Raw genomic sequence first — 27,733 nt, 5'->3', positions numbered from 1 at the left:
AATCCTAAAAAATTGTTTTATTTTTATTTCGCTCGCTCGCTTCTATTTTCTTTGTGGAAAAATCCGATGACCAAGAAATCAATTTGGCGTGGCCTTAGGTTATTGCAAAGACAAAAACATATTGTTGTCGCATGTTGCGAAATATAATATGTATTTATTTTCTAATTTTCTGATTACTTTCAATGACAATAAATTCAAAATGGGTTAATCAATCTAACTAAATTGCTGCAAGCGACCGAAATGAGCACGAAAGTTGTAAACAACACTCATTCGAGAAAAAAAAGAAAAGCGTTTTTCGTATTTAAATGATTTATTTTAATGTTGTGGTTAAACTGTTTTGATTATGTACGAACAAATTGGTTGCAAATGTATGTCAACATTTTCAAAGATTTGAGAACACGATTCTAAACTTATAAATAAATATTGTTTGAGTTAATATTACATAAAAATGATATAAAATATAGCTATTTTTATCCTCTTAATATAATATTTCTACTGAGTGACTGTGTTGTCAGAGAGCCTTTTAAGTCTCTACTATTAAATGTACATTCTTAAAGATACATTAAGACTGACATATAAACAATTACCTCATAGTTTATATGTACACATAAACTAAACATTTGTATAAACAGTGCTATGTCTTATGTTAGAAATACTACACACTAATCAGTATATAAATAAACAATATAAAATCTTTGCGCCAAACTATCATCATCATTTGACATCAACATTATTACAAACTTAATAGAGTTTTCACATTGAGTCCTTCTATTATATAACATTCGGTCATTTACCAAATCATTCAAGTTTCTACTTTCTACATTTGTTTAAATGATCAGCAAGGTAAACTTTCCACTATGTATCGGATTCCTATACTAAAGAATCATCCATATAAAGACCATTTCATCGCTATTGCATGTGAAGAAATAGGCTGATAGAATACAAAATGGGGCAACACCACAGGTCGCTGAACACAGCAAATATGAAATATTGTAAGCTCGGTTTGATTGAACCTGTTCGTTGACTGTAGTGGAAATGATGCTACCTTCTACGCCTTCTAGTCCCGGATTTAGAAGACCTCAACATTAACACATGTTACAAGTAACGAAAACAATTTAGACAATTGCAAATGCGTTCATAAAGTATACAAAAACATATATATTTTGCTGCGTAAATATTCTAGCGAAATCCTAGATAAGTTTAAAATTAATTATTACAAATCTTCTACATTCAGTACATCTGATATCTCTACCTTGTATACCACTGTACCACATAATTAAATTAAAAATAAACCAACTGTTTTAATAGCAAAGAAACTGTGAAGGGAAATTCTTCATTTCTCACATGCTGTTTCAAACATATTTTACCAGTATCATTGCTAAAATCATGTAATATGGACCTGCGCAGAAAGTTGTAAAGCCTATTCTTTTAAAATAACGATCTACGTCAGATTTTCTGTCGAGTAATCGGTATTCCCATAGGAGTTTACAGTGCATCCCTTGCGGCAGATTTGTTTTGTGTTGTAACGAAAGACATTTTATTATCATCCTTTCTTCAGATACGCAGTCTGACGTTATTATTACATTTAATAATGCATCATGTTATCTGGATAATATTCTTAATATAGATATCTTTTATTTTGCTCAAACGGTAGATACTATTTATCCCCCGGAGCTCCAGTAAGATAAAAATAACATTGCATCAATTCTTGATTGACATTTCTCAAAATAATTAAAACAATAATAAAGTATGACAGGAGAGATTATTTCCCCAGATTTCATTAAAGCTAGTGCACTAAGGGAACAGCAACTGCTCTTGCTGTCCTCATATTTTGTGCCAACAGCAATTTTGTTTTCTCCATGCATAATTGAAATTGACATGGGCATCTTTTCTCGGCTGCATACATGTGCTGTGAAGAGATAAAGACCAGCAACTGGTGCAGTAAACATTCCAGTTTTCGAATTATATCCTTCTTTTTCATTTCGCAGGACGTGAGGAAATATGACAAACTGGCCCGTAGGGCATTTTCTACTGACTTTCTTCATTCAATACATCTGATATCTCTATTGAAGGCGATAACTGGATTTCCCATGTCTTCATCTGTAAATTATATTGAACAAATATTTTTGCTTAAAAGGGTGAGACTAGATACATTAAATTGTGAATACAAAATCCAAGACGAGCCAAGAGTCTAAGACTCATGAAAAAAACTCTGAGAGAAAGGGAATGGCATGTTCTTTATTATAAGCTCACCAAAACCATTCCAAAAATGTACACGAAAAACTTATTTGAAATTTAATAATATAAACAAACCTGTACAACATTTTACCATCAATATTTTTCATTCGTGGTTGCATTCAATGCAAGAAATAATTGTTTATATAATTGTAAATGAGAAGCCCCCATCAAAAACCTCCTTTTTTAAGTAGTTTAAAGTTGTAAGTTGATGTGAATTCAATAGGTTACCCGCTGACATTGCAACAATACATAAAACATCTTATATGGTTTTTTTCGTAACGAAAATTGGCAAATTACAAATTCTCCGTATGCTATTTTGGCATTTGTCGGAAAGTCATGTGCGCGTTGATCTATATTTGCCTCAAGAGAATGCCGAATTGCCTACAATTACATAATCCCACGAAAACTGCAGAGTGTCATTACGAATCCCACTACCATAAAATTTTAAAATTACATTTAAAGACAATGGCCCGTTTGATACACTATTTGCAGCAAAGTACTCCTGAGAAATGCTTCAAAATTAATAAAGCATAAACAAACACCCTCAAAATGTTTAATTAAATAGATAGATTTAACAACAATCTACCTATGTTGTTACACATGTGCGATTCCAATCTATTAGGTTTTGTAAATTCTCTCTGTTGGATATACATTTTACATTTTATGTTAAACTTTGTGTAAACCATTTACCATCATTGAGTACAAAAAACTAGCTAAAATGCCAAACCTTAAATATCTTAGGTAACGTAACGTCTCTTAAAGTTGTAAAATTTCTTGAATAGAATTCTTGCATTTTTTTTTTAAATTGATGCACTTATAAACTTTCTAGCAGGGCCTCACAACTTATAACATTAGTATAAGCCATGAGAAAAGTGTGCACATAGTATATCGAATAAACAGAGTTTTTAACAATTGTATGTCATGTTTTGTCTGCCTGATCAGTTGTTGGAAATGACCTATTTAGTTTTTTCTTCCACTTTTGGCCACTGCTTTTATGTTGGCTTCAGTGTATTAGTCAATTGAGGCTTGTTCCTCTTATATCATCTATGGTAGGCACAATCTCTACACTAAAAGGGGCTCTGCTTATTAGACATGTTTTCGGTGCTCGTTTCAAATGTCACGGGTTCAAACCCTACACGGGGCACGATAGTGGTTTTTTTTTTGTCATAGCACGGAGTTAATTATCAAAGAAACACAATCGAATCTAAAACAACCAAGCTTAATGAACTACATGCACTACTTATATCACCTGTATATCTTAAGGTACACTTCATCTTTCGACTAAACATATATTTTCATAATAGCAACGTATCAATGTGTCTAATAAATGTTTATATATTTCCTAATGGACTCAGATTATATTCAAACTATGAAAACATGTTCTTACCTGTAGTTTTATTTACTATTTCGTCGCGTAAGTTTTTGTTTTCCTCAGAAAATTTCTCCAGTTGTCTTTCTGTTTCCTCTCGACGATGCTCTAAGACAGAAAGGATAACTTCCTCGAATCGTTTCAGCTCTTTGTCCCATTGTTCCATTTTCGCTTCAACTTTCATTACTTTTCCTAACATCTGTTCCTCATATGGAAATCTGGAACAAGTCTGCTCATTTTCCAAAGCGTCTGAAGGAAAGAAGACGTAAATCACGCACACAATTATCACAGAGACCGTATTCATTTTGTCAGTAAAAAAGATAGAAACACTAGACGACTTTCATTATAATACCTGAAATCAGGATGTTATAGCTAATACAAAGTTCAGTATCAACCAATCAAAAGAAGAACACAATGTTAATAACATAAAACAATTGTGAGGTATTCACTTCAAATGATAAGATGATTGTGAGGCAAAGATATTTAAGCAATAGGATATTGTGAATAATGAAACCTTTTGTATTGATTGAGATCTTTTGTGTATTTTGAGATTTCTATCTAAGACATTTAAAAAAAATAAATATTTACTACAAAGTGATTCATTGTCAAAATATACTGACCGATTTAAACAGTAAATAAGGAAAATAATTGTTTTTTTACGTTTACAGACTGACTTGACAAAACAAAAAAATATTGACATTCAAAACATCTGCGCTAACTACAGTGAACCCCATGGTTTTCTTGTAGAGATAGTTTTTCAGATCATAGGTATGAAGTTAAAAAGCTTTGAAATGAAGACAAATGCACATATATTTCTCAAAAATAGATATATTAACAATATTTTAACCAGAAGCGTAGAGTTATGAGCATTTAATATTTTCATGTAAAAGAAAATTTTGTGATTACGGAAATGTAACTCTTCTTGGACCTGGAGAGCAGAAACATCAAAGGGACATAATATAGCGAATATTTTCTACTTGGGTGCATTTGATTTAACATTCAACTGTGATCTAGATTTCTAAATAAAGATCCATGATAGTGTGTGCTAAAAATATAAAACAACTGGAACAACCCTTTAACAGAAAAAAGATGCTGTAGCAGAATGAAAATTGTTAGGCTCTGACCTGGACTCGAACCCAGGACCTCTCACACCTAAGGCAGATACTCTACCACTTCCCTATAACAGCAGTAGCTATAGCTAGGCAGTTTAAGTGCACCGATTACATTACGTTAACTAGAACAGTTTTGTGACATTCGCGTATTGCGTATTCGCTTTGTTAACTAGCGGCAATTTTCGTGTAAAGAAAAAATATAATCTAATGCTGCAAACGTTTTAATCGGTAAAAACTGCCCAAATTTCTCTGACGTGTGTTTTAGAATATGAACTTACTAACTGGTAGTACCAGTGAAATATAACTTACACTGAATCTTATATATTTGCCTTTTAAGCAGCTGGCGAATGGCAAAGACAGTGGGCTTTGTCCAATTATAAGCAATTACTTTACCAGTTTCGAGAGTATATCAATTGATAGGAAATTACAGTTACAAAGTAAATACCTTTCTGCAATACATGAAGTCATTAGCATTCACTGTCAATCAGTATTATGACTAAGATCAAAGATCATTCATTCATTCAAATAATTTATAGACAGAGTCCGTTGTTTACATTTTGAATCGTAAGCGGTGCTCTTGTAAAAACCACTTTTTTTGAAAAATCGAAGAATGCGAAGAGCTATGGTACGGTCTCTATTTCTTAATTCAGAATTATGTTTTATATCTATATCTGTATAATGTATATATTATATCTTAACATCAAGTTAAACTATGATACACTTTGACCCCTAAACTTTATCAAAGATTTAAGAAAAAGACGATCGTATTTACTAGAATCATTGCCGTTTTATTTCCTGGAAGCATGCAGTCCGAATATGTATCTTTTTCGGATGTTCTTTTTTAAAAAAGAATTAATATTAAAGAAATATATAGACATCAGTATTGATATAGGTAAGGCTTTATATTTTGCGTTTTCGTGTATTTGTTAAGGAATTATTTTAGATTTAATATTTCGATGTCAAGTCCGGCAATTTCTTAATCTTATAATTTTACTTACACATTTAACGTCTGGTTTTTAAACTTCCATCTTTGTCAAACAAAAACTGACTCGGTTACTTGCCAACATTAACTCACATAATTCCAAAACATTTTTAAAACGTTTCTTCTTTAAAACTATCATTAAAACAATAAAGTTGCATAAAGCACAAATATAAGGAGATATCTTTGTCATATATACTAAAGAACACAAAACTACGTGAAGAATTGACAAAAGTATATGGAACTGACAAAATTTACGGACTGTCTGTGTTCTTTTACTATGCTATTTTTGTATTTAGCATGTATTTCCTGTATTTACATTATAGTGATAACGGAATTTTCCAAGAACAATAAAATAATACTAGTATGCCAAACCAGATGTTAAAGCTATGTTAAAAGTTCGCTATTTGCAAAAGCTGTAATTGGCTCTAGTGTTAAAAAAGTCATAATATGCTAGCATAGCTTGTGAAAGATAAAAGAATACTCGTGAGAAAAATAGCACTTTCACAAATATTTAATTGCACGACTTCAGCGGAGAAAAAAAGCAAAAATAAATCCTTCATAAATGTTTCAGATTTCATAGTATATAAAACATTGAGTGAGGCATTCCTTCGTCTATTTTAGTTAATGAATTTCAATGCAAAAAAAGCATCGTGTTTCACACTCATGCGCAGATATTTTATAATGGGCACGTGACCCGAAGTCAGCGACTGTTACCGCTCGGTCACGGCGACAAATACTTTGACGTTATACCTAGACTTATATAAACGTAACTGTTAATAACTTTTAAGCTTTAATCGATATATTTTTCCACATTTTTATATGTTACTAAAATTGTTGGGGACACTTAATTTTGAATAACTCCCGAACGAATACATATAAACACAAAATGTTATACCTTCCGTTTATCAACATTGATATATATATAAAGTATATATAAAAGTCTGTTGTACCGTATTATTTATTGTTCTTATAAACGATCATCCGCAAAAAATGATACAGTATATTTTAAGTATCCTGTTGTGCCAATAATGTAAAAATGTTTTCCAATTTTCTGGGAGATAAGGTAAACTATAAAGGCACTATATTAAAGGATACTTTGTATCTACATTAGGATTCGATATGTATTTCTTAGTCTTCATAACATGAGTACTAGCGTATCTTAAAAATATTGTTTAATGATCTACACATCCGAATGATTAATGAACGACTTGGATGTTCAGTTTGGCACTGATCTCAAAGCTAAGCAATAAAGACCCAAAGGCAAGTTAAAAAACAGGTATGCTTTGTCGTTAAAACGTCCCCAAATATATTTCTGATAGATCAGAGAAACATTGCAGTGCTATTCTGTGCAAACACATCTTTTATAATTCACTGTGTTGTCTCTGCTTGCATAGCAAAAATAGAATATAAGAATCGATAATCTGTTAGAGCCAATGGAATTAACTTAAATGATTTAAATGTTAGTCTATTTTGTTTTGTAAATAACATTCCATAAGATCCCGTTTTGATTAACATATGACTGGTTACTTAAACTTATAGACAACCCCCTACTAATAATTTATCTGATGTTTAGAAATTCATGGCGTATGGTTGCAGATTCATATTTATACTGTTGTTGATTAGTTTGATTAGTGCTGGGTGGCTCATTGCAGTCGCACCACGTCTTAAAACTAATTTCTGTAAGAGAATTCAGCTTAATTGTACCTTTAGCATGCTGGAGGTAAGTAATTCTGCCTTTGCGACCAGTGAAGACCAAAACTAGCATGCACGTCCGTGAAGGTTAATCATGGTCTGCACTGTTCGCTATTTGGTCAGTAAACTTTCAGTCATCACACTTTTGAATGATATGTGTGGTACTGCCCAAACTGAATGATGGACCAGTCCATTTTAGAACTTTAGCAGAGAAAAGGTAAGCTTCAAATATAAAAATGGTATAACTATTTAAATTATCAGTTGATGTTGTTAGACACAAGTTAAATCATATATGGGAAAAATCACGAGATCTTTTTTATCTTAAAAACACTTACTATTTTTACAGATATATCGATCAGAAATCTCTAAGGCCAGTGGGGGTCACTTTCTTCGTAATTACCATAATTTGGATAAAAGTCTATTTATGACTGAAGTCGTTAATGAGTATAGTTTTATTGAAACAAACACAAAGAAATAACTAGGATAGTTTATTAGCAAAAAGCTACATAGAATAAAACAACGTAGATTAGATAGTGTAGTGAATGTCATAAATGTATTAATACAAACAAATTTTAGGTCCGAACGCACACAATTCTCGCCTGCAATTATACGAAAATCATCGCTCAGTTCCAGTACTTTCGTATTTCATGCCTTATGTACACACTATTACATATCGCGAATAAAACAAATTATTTTTAGTCGAAAATAAATACAATTACAATATACATGTATATGAATGCTGTCCTTCATTTTGCTGATAAATATGCGACAACACTTGCGCAGCCGAACTTTGTCACAACAAAGGCCGGTATAATACAAACTTTACAAATTTTAGGTCCGAACGCACACATTTCTCGCCTGCAATTATACGAAAATCATCGCTCAGTTCCAGTACTTTCGTATTTCATGCCTTATGTACACACTATTACATATCGCAAATAAAACAAATTATTTTTAGTCGAAAATAAATACAATTACAATATATATTAATGCTGTCCTTCATTTTGCTGATAAATATGCGACAACACTTGCGCAGCCGAACTTTATCACGACAAAGGCCGGTATAAAAGGTGTAGACGACCCACTGCCTGTTTCCTCACTTTCATCTCTCTTCGCGTCAGCCAAAGCCGAAAACAATGTCAGATCGAGTACAAACGTTATATCAAATCGGTATCTGTAAATTATCCCACTAGTGTCTAAAGTGTATTCTTACAATACATTCAAAACATTTCAACAACCATTTTAACAATATAAATTTCTTTGCCTTAATTTTATATGTGTATAATATTATGAACAATTACTTCAAAGCATCTATGTCAACAAAGCAAATGCGTGCAAAAACATACATATATGTATATTGTATAACTGTATTATAACCTGCACACTCATAAATGTATAAGTAAACACGGAATGGATATTTAGTACCACTAAAAGAAGGATGATTTTTTAACAAACAAATATTACAAGTTAACGTTACTTGTGATAACAACTCTACATGTACACGAATCTCAATCTTTTAAGGATAACATGGTGTAATAGGCCTCAATTTCACCAAAAACGTACATTCAACTTGATAATTTAAGCTTTAAAAATGTCAAACGATAGGAATAAGGTGCATATTGACAAGTTATATAGTGACAGAAGTTCTCAAAAATTTCCTTTAGATTACCTCCCCTGATAATTTTGGTTTTTCGTGAGTTATCTCCCCTGAAAACTAGAAAAAAAAAAAGATTTTCTCCTATACCCTACGGGGAATTTTAGATTTCTTTTCGATATTTGTATCAGAATCATATAATGCAGCTTTCTACCTCAAAATTTTCTCGAAACTGAAGTTCAGATTCTCATAATCAAAGAAATTATATATTTCCCATAGGCATCAATGTTAACTTCAATACCGATTATCTCCCCAAAAAATGATAAAATTTGAAAAATCTCTCGGTGAAAAGTTTTTAATTTTGAATGTCTTTAAAGTGACCAAATTTCATTTAAATATTACTATCCAGTTACAAGATATAAAATATGGCTATTACACCATGTAATCCTTAAATTCATTCTCTTTCTTCCTGTGCTTGTCTTACTTTCAACTTACACACTCATTAGCCTCATGTGTGCTTATTTCACTATATTATCCCTTTAATGACGATGTTCTAATTTATAGTTCATTGAATTAGGGTTCAATTTAATTATATGTTTTAAAGATAATATTTTAGACAAGATCATAAACACTGTCGCACTGTACCTTAAACAATATGTAGTTGTAGGAGACCAATTCTATAAGCTGTTGCTTCCAGCTCTAGTCCTTTTTTTCAGGCATTATCTTCTGTATTATGTATCATGAATTGTAAATATTGCAATTATTGTTTGAAATAATTTTAAATTACTTGTACAAATTGTTTATATAATTAGCCGAGGTTGAAATATCTAGTCTAAAATCAAATATTTAATGATAAAATGTTTTAGTAGAAGATGACGATGGTACATCTTTCAAGAAAGTCTATCACTGTCTTAATGTCGACGCTGCACTAAGACACCCATAAACGATGGCCAACGATGTGTATTATAACGCATGTAGTTTTCACTGTACGCAGACGTAACATACACTTGCTCCTTAGCTTCCATTATAGCCGGTGCACTGAGGGAACTGCAACTGGTATGATTGTCCTCATACTCCGTGCTAACAGCAATTTTGTTTCCTCCATGCATGATTGAAATCGACATGGGCATCTTGTCTTGGTTGCATACATGTGCTGTGAAGAGATAAAGACCGGCAACTGGTGCAGTAAAATGTCCGGTCGTCGAATTGTATCCCCCTCCTTCATTTAGAAGGACTTCCGGAAATATGACAACCTGAAGAAAAGGGTATTTCCCACTGACTTTTGTATATGCATTGAATGCGATAACTGCATTTCCAGCTTCACTTTCTGTAATAAAGAAATATAAAGAAATATTATTCATCAAAGTGCTGGAACTGACTACATGAAATTCACGAAAAGTATACATAAAATATGCTTCCATGGCTGGGCATATGTCAGGACTTTTTGCTTTTAAATTGAACGGAAACTTATCTATGGACTATTATATACTTTTTAAGTAGAGCAGTCATAAAACTAAAAACTGACTTTATGATAATAAAGGTGAATTTTCTACTCTATGGACCTGACATGGGTGATATACCGATTCATTATTAAGTCTTCTTTTATATCAATTTATTAATTATGTTCCTGTTAACTACAATTACTTTTAACTCTAACGGTAGCCGCTTCTCTTGCGGGAGGGCGTGGGTTCGCTTCCTGGCCGGAACATATGCAAGACATGAAAAATGGTACTAGTATCTTCCTCACTTGGTGCTCAGCATTAAGAGTATAGTTCTAAGACTGGTCAGCCCTGTGTCAGTATAATGCGACAGGGTGAGGTGTCATGTGTCTACCGCATGATATTCCAGTAAGGCAGCGCTATCTAAAACTGGGGCTTGCGTTTGCTGCTACAAGTACACACATTCGTTTATATGAATGAACAATTATTGAAAAAGATGCTAGACCCGAACGCATACACTGAATACTTTTTTCATCAAATGAAGGAATGAAACTGAAACAGCATTTCCTACCTTGCATCTTTTCAATTTCATCTCTCAGCTTTTGTAGTTGTTTGTCCGTTTTGTCTCTACGATGTTCTAAGACAGACAGAATGGTTTCCTCGAATCTTTTCATCTCTTTGTCCCATTGGTCCACTTTGGCTTCCACTCGTAGCATTCTTTCTAGCGTTTGTTCGGCGTATGGAAATTTTGAACAAAATTGCTCACTTTCAACGGACTCCGAAAATTGAAGAGCACATATGGAAATAATAAACCAAACGTACAACACATCCATGGTTTCTATAAAGATATTGAAATATCCGATGGAAAACAACTGAACATACTTACTTATAGATGACAACAGGATGCAAAAAAAGGGAAAGTTAACGTCACCCAATGAAACACCTTCACTTTCGGGCGCAATTTTTTATTATGTTTTGAAATTGCGAAATTCAGCTTTAGGCCACACCAAATTGATTACTTGGCCAACGGATTTCCCTCTATAACTTGAACAAGTACAGTTCATCGTTATAAAGCTTAATACTTTTAACCATAATTGTCCATTAAAACACCAGGAGAACATGTTTCAGCCTCTGTATTTGCCTCAACAATTGCAACAGTATGCAAAATCGACGGATGATATGAAAGTTTGATTGTGTAAAGGTCATTAGAAAGAGTTTTCTCGAGTTATTATCTTCTCAAGATGAACATAAACATCATTCTCATTATTTAAAACTGTGTCATCAAATAATAATTGGTGATAAGAACAAAAGTATTGCTGCAATCCTTAAAATACACATATATATCAGCAATAATTGGGTTGCAGTTAAATGATATACAGGTGGTATAATTCAGTTCGGACTACACATCCAGTGTTACATCATGAATGTTATACAACAGGCAGCTAAAGTAATAACATTTATATCATCAGACACTTAAATGACTTGAGAAGAAAATATTTGGATAAGTTTTATTTTCAGCAACCAAATTCTATTAAGTTTTCTTTGCTAATGAATAATGATAATAAGGATACGCTCTTGAAGCTTTTAATTGTATGCGAAAACATATCAAATATAGTTTCTGAATATCATCACATGAGTAGTTCATTCTACAATGTTAATTAGATTGCCCATCAATATTATATTGGATTCGAGTGAATTTAAATTTCGGCAATTTTAATACTTCTCTTATACATGGGAAGAATGAAATTATCTTACCTACCCAGTACATTGAGACCAAAAATGCGTAAAAACATGTGATAAAAATTGTTGTCTAGTCTCTTTGTGCATTTTAGTACAAATATAGTAAGGGCTATGGACTACATACATGTGTTAGTGTAATACAATCTGACATGTGTAAAATACATGCTTTTGAGTTTATTTAGGGTTCAAGCCTTTGACATCCGCACATTCACCTATTCCAAAAGTTATGTAGAGCCAGAGGCATAAAATATTTTATGCTTGTCCTGCTGTTTATCCTCGTAACTTGTAAGAAATAAAGAAGTTTTGACATAACTTTGATTTTAAGGAATGGTAAATTGCTTTTATCAGCTATGTAAAATGAACACACTTTTCCGGTGGAGAGGGATACGCACGTGGAACCTAATTAGGGCGAAAGAATCCTAAAAAAATTTATTAGTATAGCATTATAAGGCTATTAAGCCAGTTTGACCTCATTTGACCCTTGTCGCGATTCTATAAGTGCACTTTGACCTTACCCTAAACTCAAACTGCTAACCCAGTACCCTTAGTACTGTGAAAACCTTTGGTTAAATCAAATGAAAACCTCTGGTTTAACCAATTAAAAAACCCACAGGTTTTACCAAAGTGAAGAAAAAAAACCGGAAGAAAAATTCACACACTGAAAAACAATTTATAAAATAGTATAAGCCTTTAGTTTAAAACCAATATTGACTTTACTAGCTACTTTTTGTGCGTGAACAAATATCGGTTTTTATAGCTTTATGATAAGATTTAAATATAGATTTTACATCCTGTTTTCCCTGTATTTCGTAAGAACTTAACACTTTAGTTGATTAACAACGTCGGAACATTGTTTGCATAGCACATTTTCAGATTACAGGTATCACTGCGTCACACTCAATGAGGTCATCCCTATTATTAGTAACAAACACTCGTGGCAAAGAGATTTTCGGACAGTAGTATTCTATAGCACACAGAGTTAATTAGTGTAAGGATTGCATTTGCACATTCTCGTCTCACAGTAAATGATGTACCTGGCCAGTGTTGCAAAATTTGTTTATATTTAAGGCACTAAATGCATATTAACTGAGAAAGTTGAATATTTGGCGCATTTTGTCCATATCTTTTAATATAATCATGAATGGAATATACATGTAATAAATGATCATGTATACATATTTATGAGACTTAGTAAAAATGCTTATTAAATGTCTTAACATTTGGAGAAATGGGTAATTAAAATACGAACATATGCATGATTTATATATATACGATAGTTTAACTTAAAAAATTAATGGGTTGTAATTTTATAGTCCATTTTAAGCTACTTAATTAATGTACCTGGTAAAGGTGCTGGAAAAACTTTTAAACTATTATTTTCCACGATGTTGTTAGATGATATTTGTTAACTGTATTTTGTAACAATCTCTGCTTTTGTTAAAGATGGAAAATTAAATTTGAATTTAGTAACTTTTACACATAATAATTATTTAATTAATCTTGAATGATAGTAAAAAAAAAAAAATGCAGAAAAGTATATTGTTTTTAATTTTCGTAACATATATAAATTTGTAACATTTGTTCTGACAGATTCTACTTGTTTTTTTTCTTTATTTACTGTTTTTTTTTTTGCAGCATTATTATCGTTTTAGTCCTATTTGGGCTATGTATTATGAGTCTCTGAAGTAATGTAAACTGTCATACAACTTCCCCACAAAATTTGGATCAAGAACAAATTATTTCTGATTTACTCTCTCTAGTCAAATTGCCATCGAGATTAAACTCGCATCATCTGGATTGGTCACGCTGGGTTGGCTAAAATACTGAATATATTTTAGTTTAAACAAAAACAATAATAATTTTCATACAAAGTTAAGACAGATGTTCATAATCTCCCCACTTTGGTTCTCAAAAACAGGGAAAATTGTTTTATACTGACAGATCACATTATGTAACTTTTATATTACATGTATTTTTTGATTGAGACAGATTTCAATTTAAGGCTTCAATAACAGATGGTTTATTTTATTTATATGTCATCTGTTGTTTACGTTCACCAATGATAATACAGAACAATATGTTATTTGATTTTATGATTATCTTAGTTAAAATCAATTTTTAATGTTATTTTTTATTCATCAAGTTTTCCTGAATTATTATTTGTTATAACTAATGTCATAGCTCTCAGTATAGTCATTCTAATTAAATTTTAACACGAATAAGATATACTAGTAATCTAATTTTGTGTGAAAACAGTTTACTGCCTGTTATAATAACATTAGGTAAAGTAGATGTTTCTGTAATTCAGTCAACAGAGTTCTAGGACATGTCTGAGTCCATTTAAGTTCTTAAACAGAAAACAATAACGTGTAAAACAATATTCAACCATCACATAACATTCATTGAATCTATATAAATAACACCATCTCTCTGAATGTTTGTCCGAATCCTAAAATCATAAACCTGGGTTTTATCAGGTCATTCTAAAAATAGACACAGGGGCTGATTAGAGAATGTGCTATTAACAGAAAGAGAACTGTAAGTTTTATTTTTCGTTCAGAAATATTATTTTGTATTCTTAGAGATAAATTTTACTTTTACCTGTTTATGGTAATGCAATTGTTTTTTATTTCAGGGATAACATTACAACAACAGAACTATTAGGAGATTTGATAGAGTTAACCTCCCATATCGGGGTCTAAGCGGCATACAAGAAGTGATTTGGCGGAGAAAATAAAAGAAGAAAGTACGAAATCATTTAGACAAGAAGAAATTCTAGAACATTTTGATGCGGATACTATTGGATTTATAATTACAAAAATAAAATCAACTTGGCCAAAGGATTGTGCCATAGGACTTTACCTTCATAGCAAAAGGTGTACCTAATACAGATTCCTACTGTCGAAGCCTGGTTTTAGTTTATGAATTTAAATTTTGGAACTTCAATCAAAAAACAGGAAATCAGGATTCCATGTACTACGTTTACGTTTATTTTTGGAATTTTATGTACTGCGAATTACTCAACCGTAGGAGTATGCATGGTCGAATATCATAATACTTTCATGCTGTGAGAATTACTCAACCGTAGGAGTATGCCATATACATACGCATGGCTGAATGTTATGATATTTTGATGTTGTATCATAATACGTTTATATTTTATACAATCATTTATAAATGTTTATACTATTTTGTATTTATAAAAAATAAACAATAATAACCACACAATATACTTGTTTTGTTTTGATACGTATTGTATGATTTAAGGCATTAGATCAATAGAGAACCTCCTTTTTGAAGAGTATTTAATTCCTACCATAAACCTACTTTAACTGCAATTCTTAGGGGGCGTAGGTTCAAGCCCTACTGGGACCAATTTTTTTTCTTTATTTTCCTTTTTTACTAGTAAGTTTTTACTTCTTTCAAGACCTATTATTGATGTTTTGTACAAAAATGGAAAAGATGAATCTTATAAGCGATTTTTTGGTGTTCAAAGTGAATTTACTACTTAAACAGAAGGGGTAGAGTTACACATCTTTAAAAATATTGAGTTACGCACGGTGAAAGTTCTCTATTTTGCTTTCACTCTTAGATTATATATTGTGGAAGAAATTTAGGTAGGTTTTACATCTTCTCTAAGGTTATTTTTAAATGGAGTAAGCAAAATTCAAAACAGAAACTCATCATTCGACCTTATTTTTTCAATGTTGAAATATGAATTCTGTCTCATTAAATCCGTTTACTCGAGGCACCATAGAAAAAATGATATTAACATTTTTATTTTGTGTTTTATAATTGGTTACCAATAGTTTGATGTTTCTTTGATTGAAATTAATGGTAAAATGTGTTCTCTGCAAATGTTTTGGATAGTGGCTATCACTTTGAAATTTGTCTCTACTTGAGCTTGAGGAGATACCATAAGTTATTCAAAATTTATAAAAAAAACGAGTCGGTAAAAGTTGTTTAAAATTTGCAAAATAGTGCAAAACATGGTTACCTTTCAGAATATACCAAGCAAAGGCCATTTTGTAAACATTACTATTAGTGACCTAATACCTTAAATTTAAATACATATAATATAAATGAGTTTACAGAATAAAATATATTGTTTGAAAGAAAGAAGATTTACTGATAATATAAATCCTCATTATGTTACAGCAAAAAACGGGAGAAAAATGATAATGGCTACCTGTTCATCTTGTGGAAGAATGAAATCAAAGTTTGTTAAAAGTACAGGGGTTAATTTAGATATTCATAAAGCAATGTTACCTTTATTACCTACGAAAGGTTCATTATTGCCAGGTTACAGATATTGTGGGCCCAGAAATGCTTTAGATAACGGGCCTCCTGTCAATGAACTGGATGCAGTATGTAGGGACCATGATTTTTGACAGCAATGTGAAAAAGAGCATATGCGATAAGCAAATGCTTTCCAACTTTCCAACACTAAATCAAAAACATTTGGGGAAAAGATTGCAAAACATTTAGTTGCAATTAAACGAAATACAAACTTGGTCTTGGACTAAAACGAAAGTCAAAAAACGGGAAAAGAGGGTAAATACAAGCTTACTCAAAAAGACCCCCGAAATAACATGGAGTGATGAATTAGCAGAATAATTACATAAACCAATTAAACAAAAAATTTACGAAACGACGGGTGATTGTTCGTGACATTGATGATACTCGGTCTGCTGATTTAGTAGATATGCAAGCTTTTTCAAAATATAATAAAGGAGTAAAGTACTTGTTAACCGTTATTGATATATTCAGCAAATATGCATGGGTTATTCCATTAAAGAATAAAACTGGAGAATCTGTTACTGAAGCATTTGAAAAAATAGTTTCAGAAGGTAGAACACCAACAAATTTATGAGTAGATGAAGGAAAAGAATTTTATAATAAAAGTTTGAATCATTTTTGAATAAAAATAGAATTAACATGTAACATACATTTAATGAAGGAAAAGCTACAGTTATTGAAAGATTTAATAGAACACTTAAACGAATAATGATGAAATATTTTACAGCAAATAATACTTACACTTATTTAAATAATTTACAGGAAATGGTTGATAAATATAACAAAACAAAACATTCTAGTATAAAAATAACACCAACTAAAGCCAGTAGAAACTTAAATAAAGGTACTGTTTACTTTAATTTATATGGTAATTTAAAGATACCAAAGAGTAAACAATAATTTAAAATTGGTGATCGAGTTCGCTTAAGCAAACTTAAAAGACATTTTGAAAAAGGATATACACCAAACTTGACAGAGAAGATATTTATAATTTATGAAATTAATAATACAAATCCCAGAACATACACTATTAAAGATTTAAATGATGAAATATCTCAAGTTTCATTTTATGAGCAAGAACTTTTACCTACTAAACAAGAGGTTTTTAGAATAGAAAAAAATATTAGATGAGACTGTAAGAAAAAACAAGCTTTAATAAAGTGGAAGGGTTATAGTGAAAAATTTAATAGGTGGATTCCGTTTAGTGAATTGGAAGAAATTTAAATTAAAAAAATATATTATATAAATGAGTAATAAAAATCTGATTTCTAATGGAATAGAAACAATAGATCAATTAATTGTTTACTTGACTAAACTTGCTGCTGCTTACAGAAAAAGTTATAAGTTTTGCGGAAGAGTAAGTACAGGATTACAAATTACAGCAGGTATTTTTGGTTGTTCAGCTGCATTAGCACTTGTTCCCGCTATTCCTATATTTGTAGCAGTTGCTGGCGCTGTTCCATCAGTAATTATTATATTTATTAATAGACTAAAAGTTGAAGACAAAAAAAGCTATTTTAAAATTACATCATCACAAAATAAAACAACTAATAACAAAAGCACGGATTGGAAAAGTAAATAAAGAAGAAGAGAAAATAGTTATTCAGCATATTTACTGTTAGAAATGCAGAAAGAAAAAAAAATTCAATGCCTTTTGAAACGTATATGAAGGAATTTAAACTTAATGGATATAGAAATAAAAAAGAAAAAGAGTTGTATTAAATTTTGATTGCTGATTTTTAAATGTATTTTTCTATAAGTATTTTATATAAATGAGAAAAATTATATCAGTTGAAGGTAATACTGCATCAGGAAAAAGCACATTTTTAGATATTATTAAAGAATGTAATCCTAATTTTAATAAAATTTCAGATCCAATTCATGAATGCCAAAATGTTAGGGACCCTGATTATAATTCATAGAACCTTTTTGAAGTTGCTGCTCAAGAACCTTCAAAATATTTATTTCCTTTTCAACTAACAACTTTAAACAGTCATATAAAATGTTATCTTCTGCTAAACAGTTTGATGGTGTTTCTGTGCTCGAACGGTGTTATTTAAGCAACAGTAACGTTTCTACAAAACGACATCACAACAACTGTGTTATAAATGACCTCGAATGGGCAGTAAACAATCTTTTTTTAACTGATCATATTATAAAATCATACGGAAAAAAACCAATTGATGGATTTGTTTATGTTGAAACCGACCCAGATATATGTCTTAAAAGACTTCAAAAAAGATACAGAACTGAAGAAAAAAAGAGTTGGTTCAGATTATTTAGAAAAAAAAATACACACATTACACGAAGAATAGTTAAACAGAATGTCTCAAGAAGGTATTAGAATTTTAACAGTTGATAACAATTTAGAAAAAATAACTTTAAAATCTTATTCAAAAGATATAGATAATATTACCTATTTTTTAAATGTTCTTTAGGTGCGTCGTTAAAGATAGTTTTTCTTTAAGTATATTATATAATGGTTAATAGAAAGGTAGATAGAATGATTATGCCAGAATTATCTAGCACTTTAGGAGAAATAATGAATGAATGAAGAGAGAAATGCATGTAAAAAAGTTCTTAAAAGAAGAAATGTTATTAAATCAACACTTGATCAAATAGTTAGCGATGAATATAAAAATCATGTGATTACAAAATGTAATAGATCCTTATCTTTTACACAATAATCTATTTGAATGGAACTGTGGTTGTTTAATGTTGGAAGACGAGAATAATGTACCCTCAGAACCTCTGATTTTAAAATATTATGTGATTGTCCCAGACCAAATAATCATCGAAACAATCCTAAAAGTTATTGCAACCGATTCTGACACTAATGAAGAAAAAATATATAGAAGCGCCTACGCAGCATCTAAAGACTTTGATATTAATTCTGGGTTAATAAAATGTGCTGCGAAGGGGAAAAAACAGAGTAAAAAGTGGAATATCAAAAACTAATGGAAAAAGATATAAATTTAAATATTTTATTTCTTCTGATTTAAACTTTACTTTTTTTTTGCTTTACAATTTTTTTAGAGAATAGAGTCAGTTGATGCTCATTATATAAATAGATATAAATATACACCGCTGACTGCTTCTAGTTATTTAGAATTACCAAAACCATTACAACATCCAAGAAAAAGATGGATAAATATAAAGAATGACGATAATGAATGTTTTAGATGGTGCCATTTAGCTTACAAATTTCCTGTAACAAAACATTCTGAAAGAGTTTCAAATTACAAAAAGCATATAGAAGAACTCAATTATAAAGGAATAAAATTTCCTGTTACATTAAATCAAATACCTAAAATAGAAACTCAGAATGATATTTCATTTAATATATTTGGTTATGAAGAACCTACATGTATTTATCCATTGTACATTTCAAAATATCAAGATGAAGAACACTGTGACATGTTGTTAATTAATAATGATAAAAAATTACATTATGTTTGGATAAAAGACTTTAATAGATTAATGTTTAAAAAACAAAATGTAAAAATAACAAAACATTTTTGCAAATCATGTTTACAAATTTTTTCTCAAGAAAGAATATTAAATGAACATATTCCAAACTGTTTCGCTATTAATGGTGTTAAAGCTGTAAAAAATGCCAAAAGAGGGAAGTAAGATTTATTTTAAAAATTATCATAAAGGCTTAGTAGTACCTTTTGTAATTTATGCTGATTAATATCTACTGCTTTATCGTCACCTGAATCTTCATTTACTGAACCATATCAGAAACATATAGATTGTGGTTACGGTTATAAAGTTTTTTGTTGTTATGACGATAAATATACTAAACCAACTAAGATTTACAGAGGTCCTAATGCAGTTTATAAGTTTATTGAAAAAATGCTTGAGGAAGAGAAATATTGTAAGAAAATATTTAAAGAACATTTTAACAAAGAATTAAGAATGTCTAAAAGAGATGAAAGTGAATTTAAAAAACAAAAGTTTTGTCATATCTTTAAAAAAGGATATAAGGAAAATGAAAAAAAAAAAAATTCCAAAAGGACCAAAGGTCCGAGATCACTGTCATATAACAGGAAAATTTACAGGAAGTGCTCACTCAGAATGTAATAATAATTTTAGATTAACACACAAAATTTATGTTATTTTTCATAATTTAAGAGGTTATGATAGTCATTTTATAATGGAACATATAGAAAAAAAAATCCTAATAATATGGAAAGATATATGGCATTTATGGTAAGTGAATAATTTTTATAGATAGTTTTCAATTTATGTCTCAATCATTGGATTGAGTAAAAAATATTCCATAATTTAAGTACACATCTCAAGAATTTAGTAAAGGAAAACTTGCGAAGCTGGAACCTTCGGTTGCACTTGAATTATTAAAAACAAAAGGTATTTATCCATACGATTACATAGATCCATTAAAAAAATCAAAGAAACAGAATTACCTCCTAAAAAGAGTTTTATTCAATTTTAAATGAAACACACATATCTGACAACGAATATGAATATGCTAAAAATGTTTGGAATAAATTAAAAATTAAAACAATGGGAGAATATCGTGATCTATATTTAAAAACTGACGTATTACTTTTAGCTGATACATTCGAAAATTTTAGAAAACTATGTTTGGAATATTAAATACTTCACCCTTGCCATTATTTTAGTAGTCGGACAGTTTAGCTTGGGATGCAATGTTAAAAATGACTGGAATAAATCTGGATTTAATAACTGATATTGATATGTATTTTTTTATTGAAAAGAGACTGAGGGAAGGAATAAGTTATATAGCTAATCGTTAGAGCAAAGCAAACAATAAATATATGAAAGATTATGATCCTAAATTAGAATCTAAATACCTCGACGCCAATAATCTTTACGGTTGAGCCATGTGCCGACCTTTGCCCTCTGGAAACTTTAAATGGGTCACTTTAAAACAATATAAGAAATCAATTGCAAAATGTAAAACTAACTTTATGATTGAATGTTATCTTGAATATCCAAAAGAATTACATACTGTACACAGCGATTTTCCTTTAGCTCCTGAAAAATTAAAATACCAGACAAATGGCTTTCAAATTATAGTAAAAATATTAAAACAGAATTTGAAATAGGAAAAAGTAATGTAAAAAATATTAGTTCCAACTTTAATGAAAAAACAAAACTATGTTGTTCATTTTAAAAATCTTGAACTATATGCACAATTAGGACTAAAAGTAACAAGAATACACAACTTTTGACGAAAGTCCTTGGTTAAAAATGTATATTGATTTTAATGCTCAAAAAAGATCTTTTGTTTGTTTGTTTTGGGTTTAACGCCGTTTTTCAACAGTATTTCAGTCATGTAACGGCGGACAGTTAACCTAACCAGTGTTCCTGGATTCCGTACAAGTACAAACCTGTTCTCCGCAAGTAACTGCCAACTTTCCCACATGAATTATCAGAGGTGGGGGACTAATGATTTCAGACACAATGTCGTTTATCAAATAGTCACGGAGAACATACGCCCCGCCCGAGGATCGAACTCACGACCCCGCGATCCGTAGACCAACGCTCTACCTACTGAGCTAAGCGGGCGGGCCAAAAAAGATCTAAAGCAAAAAAAAAATCATTTGAAAAAGACATTTTTAAAGTCACGAACAACTCTGTATTCGGTAAGACGATGGAGAATTTGCGCAAAAGAATCAATAGTAAATTAACACATGATGAAAATATTTTATTGAAGTATATAGCAAAAACCTTCATTTGTTAGTTCAACAATGTTTAATAAGAATTTGTTTGGTATTCATAGAATAAAAGAAAGTTTGTTATTAAACATACCTTGTTATGTTGGAATGTGCATTCTAGATTTATCAAAATATTTAATGTATGATTTTCATTATAATTACATTAAGGAAAAGTATAAAGCCAACTGTAAATTACTATTTACTGACACTGATTCATTATGTTATGAAATAAATTCTGAAGATGCATATGATGATTTTTATAAGGACACAGATTTATTTAATAATAGTGATTATGACAGTCAAAATTTTATTTTGATTACAACAAAAAAGTAATTGGAAAATTCAAAGATGAAGCTGCCGGCATTCACATTGTTGAAATTATTGGATTAAGAAGTAAAATGTATTCATATTTATTACAAAATGAAGTTAACATTAAAACAATGTAAAAGAAATTAAAAAACATGTTGTTAAGAAAACAACAGTTCATGAAAATTACAAAGATACTTTGTTTAATTCAACTCAATTAACCATACATTTAAAGTTATTCGTTCTGATAAGCACAATCTTTCCAGTTTCTGTTATTAATAAAACATCTTTATCATGTTATGACGATAAAAGATATATTCTTGATAATCGTATTAATACATTAGCCTATGGTTATATTACAGAACCATAAAATGTTAATTGAATATTTATAACGTTTAAAGAATTAATATAAATTACAGCATTTGTTTGAAATTGATTAGCATAATTAATAGAAATAGATTAATTTCTTCTTTTGGTTTTTGTATTATAACTTTGAAGAATTTTATTTTCGTTGTTTTTTAATTGGATACTCCCTTCTCCTGTATATTTTTTACCTGCATCGATAAGAATAATTAAGATGCAATTTTGTTTAATTGTTACATTATTACCATTTTGAACTTAACCAGGACTAGCATTTACAACTTTCCATTGAAATAATCCACTATCGGTATCTTCTGTTGCAGATGTTAAAAACAAAGGAGGTTTTCTTATTATTTGTCTTTCTATTTTACTTACTTTTTCATTTATATTATTGATTATTCCCATTATATAAAATGAAAATAAATGGAAATAAATCAATTAACTGGATTGACCAGATAGAATCTTATATAACTTCCGGGTTCTATAGTAAATTTAGGATTATGAAGATCAGGATTAGCATAATTGATTGAGCTCAGATAAATTTGAAATGTTGTTCCTTTGCTTAAATTAATTTCATTTTTTTTTCTTAATAACCAGTGTTGTATTTTTAACCTCAGATAATATATACTCAATTCCACCCGTGTGACCATCATCCCAGTCAAAACAAATCGGACCAATATTTTCACCAGAGTATTCAATGATAATATTTATTTCAATTATATAATCCCCATCCTGTTTTATTTCATATTTATATACGTCTGTTTTAATAAAACGTCTATAATAATCTGTAACCCCATCAGCTTGTAATCCAAATAATACCAATAAATTTGAGGTATTTAATACCTTTTGTTGTAATTGTTTACCTTCAATATTATATACTTCCGCTCCCGGATAATGATATTCAACCATTGTTACATGTAGTTGTCTGTTATTGTAATGTTCAAAAAGAAACACTTCGCGCTTTACTTTTTCTATTTTTTTTTTAATTGCTTGATAAGTTTTATTTAGTTCAAGAATTACTTCAGCTAAATCATCAAGTCGTTTTGTTGTAGCTACACCAGAAGCAGAAAAATTATCAACAGTATTTTTTGTTCTAGCTAATTGTGTTTCTTGTTTTAAAAAAACATTTTTACTTTTGTAATTTCTTCTGCATTAGTGGTTACTGATTCAGTATTAGAGGTAATTAACTTTCCTTGTTTAACTGATTTTTCAACTACAAAGTCCAGTTTATTTTTATTTTCTTCAACTTTAGCATTAAGCTGCGCTGATCTTTTTGTAATATTTCTGTAAGTTTACTTAAGTCAGCGTGCTTTAAATTGTGACGTGTGTCAACAGTACTCAAGATCCGAAGTTTTTCTTAAAATTTTCTGTTTTAGAATCAAGCTCTTCCCCAAGGTTATCCAACGCTGCGTCATGGTCATCACCTCTTTGTGAAGCTGCCTTTTCCAATTTAGATTTATATTCTGCAAATTAATTTAAAAATGTATCTAGTAAATCTTGATTTTTTTTTACTATTTCAGTATCTAGTTTATTTATTTCTATTCTGATTTCTAACTGATACATATTTTGTAACTTTTTCTCGGCTTCAATAATCTTGTTTTGTTTAGTTTGTCAGGTTTAATCATAGTATTATTTATTTCCTGAACTTGATTGTATAACTTTTCAAAATTGGTTCTAAATACTTTTTTATGTTGTCATCTGTCAAATCAGATTTCTCTTCAAGTTCTTTAATAGAATCAACCATAGTTTTCATTTCTTCTTCAAGTTTACCTTGTAATTGAACTATTAATAATGAATTGTTTTTTAAGACTTTTGTTAATTCTTCAATATTCTTTACTTCTGCTTCTAGTGTCTTTTTAATACTTTTATTATCTTCAAGATTATAGTCTTCTATTACACTTTGAATTTTTTAAAACAAAAACTGTTTTGGAACTGCATCATTGTGTTTATCTGGATGTCCTAGGTTGATTATTTCATTACCTCCCATATCTAATGCTCTGTTCATTGTATTATCAAATTTCTTATTTTTATGAAGATACGATTCCAATTCCTTTTTAAGTTTTTTGAATTGTTTTTAGTAGCTAATCACTTAAATCAATATCAAATTTAACTTTACGTATACTGTCGGGTTCACTTATTTGTTTTACATCATTGAAAACTCCCATCTATATAATTCCTGTAAAGTTTTTTCTTAAAAACTTCCTTGGTTTGTCAACATATAAGAAATCATATTTTTGTTTTGTTGCATTAGCAAAAGAGTTTTAATCTATATTTTGTTCATTACAGATCATATCATTTTCTCTTTTACCCGGACTTTCAAACAAGATATAGTGTGAACAATTAATTTGGATATCTTTTGGGGTTTTTTTTATAACAAGACTGACTTAAATAAATAACAGAACAGTTTTTGTGACGTCCTTGAATAAAGTATTTTGTTATTTCATTTTGAACCTTTTTTCTTTACATAAAAAATCATCAAATATTACTACTTTTTGTTTTTCTGGTTCAATGTCATTAACGTCAATTATTTGGCTGGGATCAGCCGAATATTCAAGTATTTCATTTGGATCTAATTTAATTCCTTTTGCAATTTCATTAAAAAATTAATTAAATCCTGATATTTAGATTGTTCTAGGTTTTTAGCATATAGGTATAATTTATCATAATATATAAGAGGTTTTCGTAGCATATGCATTAATGTATTTGTTTTTTCCGACCCGGAAGACCCACATATTAGCTTTCTAAAACATGAATCTGGCATAAAGGGATAATGTTTTTTAAAGTTATTAGATTTATCACTTTTTGTATCATAATTTGGAATTTCCATTATATAATAATATTTCATCATCTTACATTATCATACATTAATTTACAATATCTTACATTATCTTACATTATTATATAAATGTTAGCAAAACTTAAAGAAATGAGAGAAATAAACTTCCTAGTTGAATAAAAAGTAGGAGCTAAATGAGAAGAAATGAGAAGAAAAAAAAATAAGGAAAGCTACTAGTCAATAAATGTATAATGAAATTTATAAGCCAATTACTGAAGGAATAACAAGTCAAAAAGAAGAATTGTCAAGTCAGTTAAAAGCATTACCTGGAATTAAAAAACAATTAGCATTACTTCCAAAAAGGTTTGTTGATAAAATACAAGAAGTAGAACAACAACAAAAATTGGCAGAGTTATTGGAAGAACCACCCCCGGAGGAACTACAACATCCATTATTACCACCACTACAACCATTACAACAAAAACTAGACGAAGAAGAGATTGATAAAATGCTAGAAGATTATGAAAAGAAAAGATGGAAATAGCTGCAAAGCCGTTACCATCAGAGATTATAATGACAAAAGAAGAGATTGATAAATTATCAAAAGAAGAAATTAGTGAATTAGAAGAAAACTATATGCCAATATGTAGGGAAGACGGGTCTATTAGATTCTTATCTGAAGAAGAGATTAAAAAATAGAAGAAATAGATGCAAGACCAAAAGAATTTATAGTTGATCATAACAAAGAAATTTATTTAGAACTTTTAGATAGAAAAATATAACACACCACAAGAAGTGTTTGACTTTTTTTTCAAATCTAAAAATTCTGATGAAAAAATGACTAAGGAAGAAGTAGAGGATATCATAGAAAATGTATCGTATGAAATAAAAGAACTGGGTAATGAATCTGGTGGAATAACTAGAATGAAAAACCCCACAGATCTCGATCTTAAACAAAAGAAAGCAATTATAGCCAAGTCAAATAATTATAAAAATATAGAGAAGCACTCAGTGATATTCTTAATCAAGGAAAATATATGGGAAAAGGAATAAGACATTATAATCGAAAACAAAGTTTTCCTAAAAAGTCAAAGGTTCTAAATCCATATAAAGTTTCACCAAATGGGCAATATGGTAATTTGATTATTGATCTTATTAAACTTTATAGTCAAAACAAATTGGTTGCTATAAAAATAAAAACACTTGGAAAGAAGTAATTAACACTAATTAAGAGTAGACAATGATTTAATTGATTTAATTAATAAAAGATATAACAATAATAAAAAACATTCAATACTTTCTAGAAAAATATTTAAAGAATTAACAAAAAAATCAGGATTACCTATTAATAAAAGATCCATGAAATTTAAAAAAGTAATTAAAGGAGAAGGTTATGACGTTTGTCCGTTTAATCCGGAAGAACTGGTCAGTAACTTGGAGTTAATTTGTGGTTCAAATGATGCTGGAAATAGTAATGAAGAACTAAAAAATGAAGGTATTAGCATAATTGATGAACTATTAAAAATGAATGAATTGTTACCAAAAGAACATGAAATGTTATATAAAAATATTTTTCTTGAATATAAATGGAACAAAAAATAGTATTAAGTTCTGAAGCTGTTAAAAACGATAGCAAAAATACTCCAAGCGATTTTACAGTTAGATTCAGTCGTTCTTTAATTTTAGATAAAAATAAAACTTATGTTGTTGGTTTGGATAGTATTAACACTATGACTTACTCTTGGCATAATATTAGTGACGAATACGATAATAAAAGTATTCGCTATAATAATGGTAAAGAATGGAGAGATATCATATTCCCAAATGTTACAGTTATACAGACATTAATAATTATATCAGAGAAACATTAATAACCAATGGTGATTTAGAATTTGATAAATCAAACATTGCCGCAATAAGTTTGGAATTTGATTTAAATAGTTTTAAAATCCTAATTTCAATTAAAGATAAGTTTAAGTTGGATTTAAGAATGTCAATTCTTCATACATTGCTTGGATTTGAGAAAAAAGCTTTGAGAAATACCGAATGGGGAACTACGACACCACTCTACAATTTGCATTCATTGTGATTTTATTGATAATTCACTTGTTGATGGTA

General features: G+C 29.9%; 2 protein-coding genes across 2 annotated transcripts; both read right to left on the bottom strand.

Moving 5' to 3' along the window:
- Positions 1 to 527: 527 nt before the first annotated feature.
- LOC128551524 (uncharacterized) lies at positions 528 to 4,204 on the bottom strand. Its single transcript, XM_053532416.1, has 2 exons — positions 3,626 to 4,204; positions 528 to 2,100 (listed from the first exon to the last, which is right to left on the bottom strand). Exons 1-2 carry the CDS (start codon positions 3,909 to 3,911, stop codon positions 2,042 to 2,044), a joined length of 345 nt encoding a protein of 114 aa, XP_053388391.1. The 5' UTR covers positions 3,912 to 4,204; the 3' UTR covers positions 528 to 2,041.
- A 5,694-nt stretch (positions 4,205 to 9,898) lies between these two features.
- LOC123542513 (complement C1q tumor necrosis factor-related protein 2-like) lies at positions 9,899 to 11,142 on the bottom strand. Its single transcript, XM_053532415.1, has 2 exons — positions 10,998 to 11,142; positions 9,899 to 10,314 (listed from the first exon to the last, which is right to left on the bottom strand). The coding sequence occupies exons 1-2, from the start codon at positions 11,140 to 11,142 to the stop codon at positions 9,899 to 9,901; spliced, it is 561 nt and encodes a 186-aa protein (XP_053388390.1).
- Between the last annotated feature and the right edge of the window lie 16,591 nt (positions 11,143 to 27,733).

Source organism: Mercenaria mercenaria, unplaced genomic scaffold (genome assembly GCF_021730395.1).
Source record: "Mercenaria mercenaria strain notata unplaced genomic scaffold, MADL_Memer_1 contig_1215, whole genome shotgun sequence".
NCBI lineage: Eukaryota > Metazoa > Mollusca > Bivalvia > Venerida > Veneridae > Mercenaria > Mercenaria mercenaria.
The sequence above is the reverse complement of the archived record's forward strand: the minus strand, read 5'-3'. Positions and strand labels throughout refer to the sequence as shown.

What these genes read in the sequence shown, in the direction of transcription:
- LOC123542513 (XM_053532415.1), bottom strand. Translation starts at nt 11,142, where the DNA reads ATGCTACGAGTGGAAGCCAAAGTGGACCAATGGGACAAAGAGATGAAA. An exon ending in TGAAATTGAAAAGATGCAAG is followed by an intron (nt 10,315 to 10,997) that starts GTAGGAAATGCT and finishes TCTTTATTACAG; the next exon opens with AAAGTGAAGCTGGAAATGCA.
- LOC128551524 (XM_053532416.1), bottom strand. Translation starts at nt 3,911, where the DNA reads ATGAATACGGTCTCTGTGATAATTGTGTGCGTGATTTACGTCTTCTTT. An exon ending in AATAGTAAATAAAACTACAG is followed by an intron (nt 2,101 to 3,625) that starts GTAAGAACATGT and finishes TATAATTTACAG; the next exon opens with ATGAAGACATGGGAAATCCA.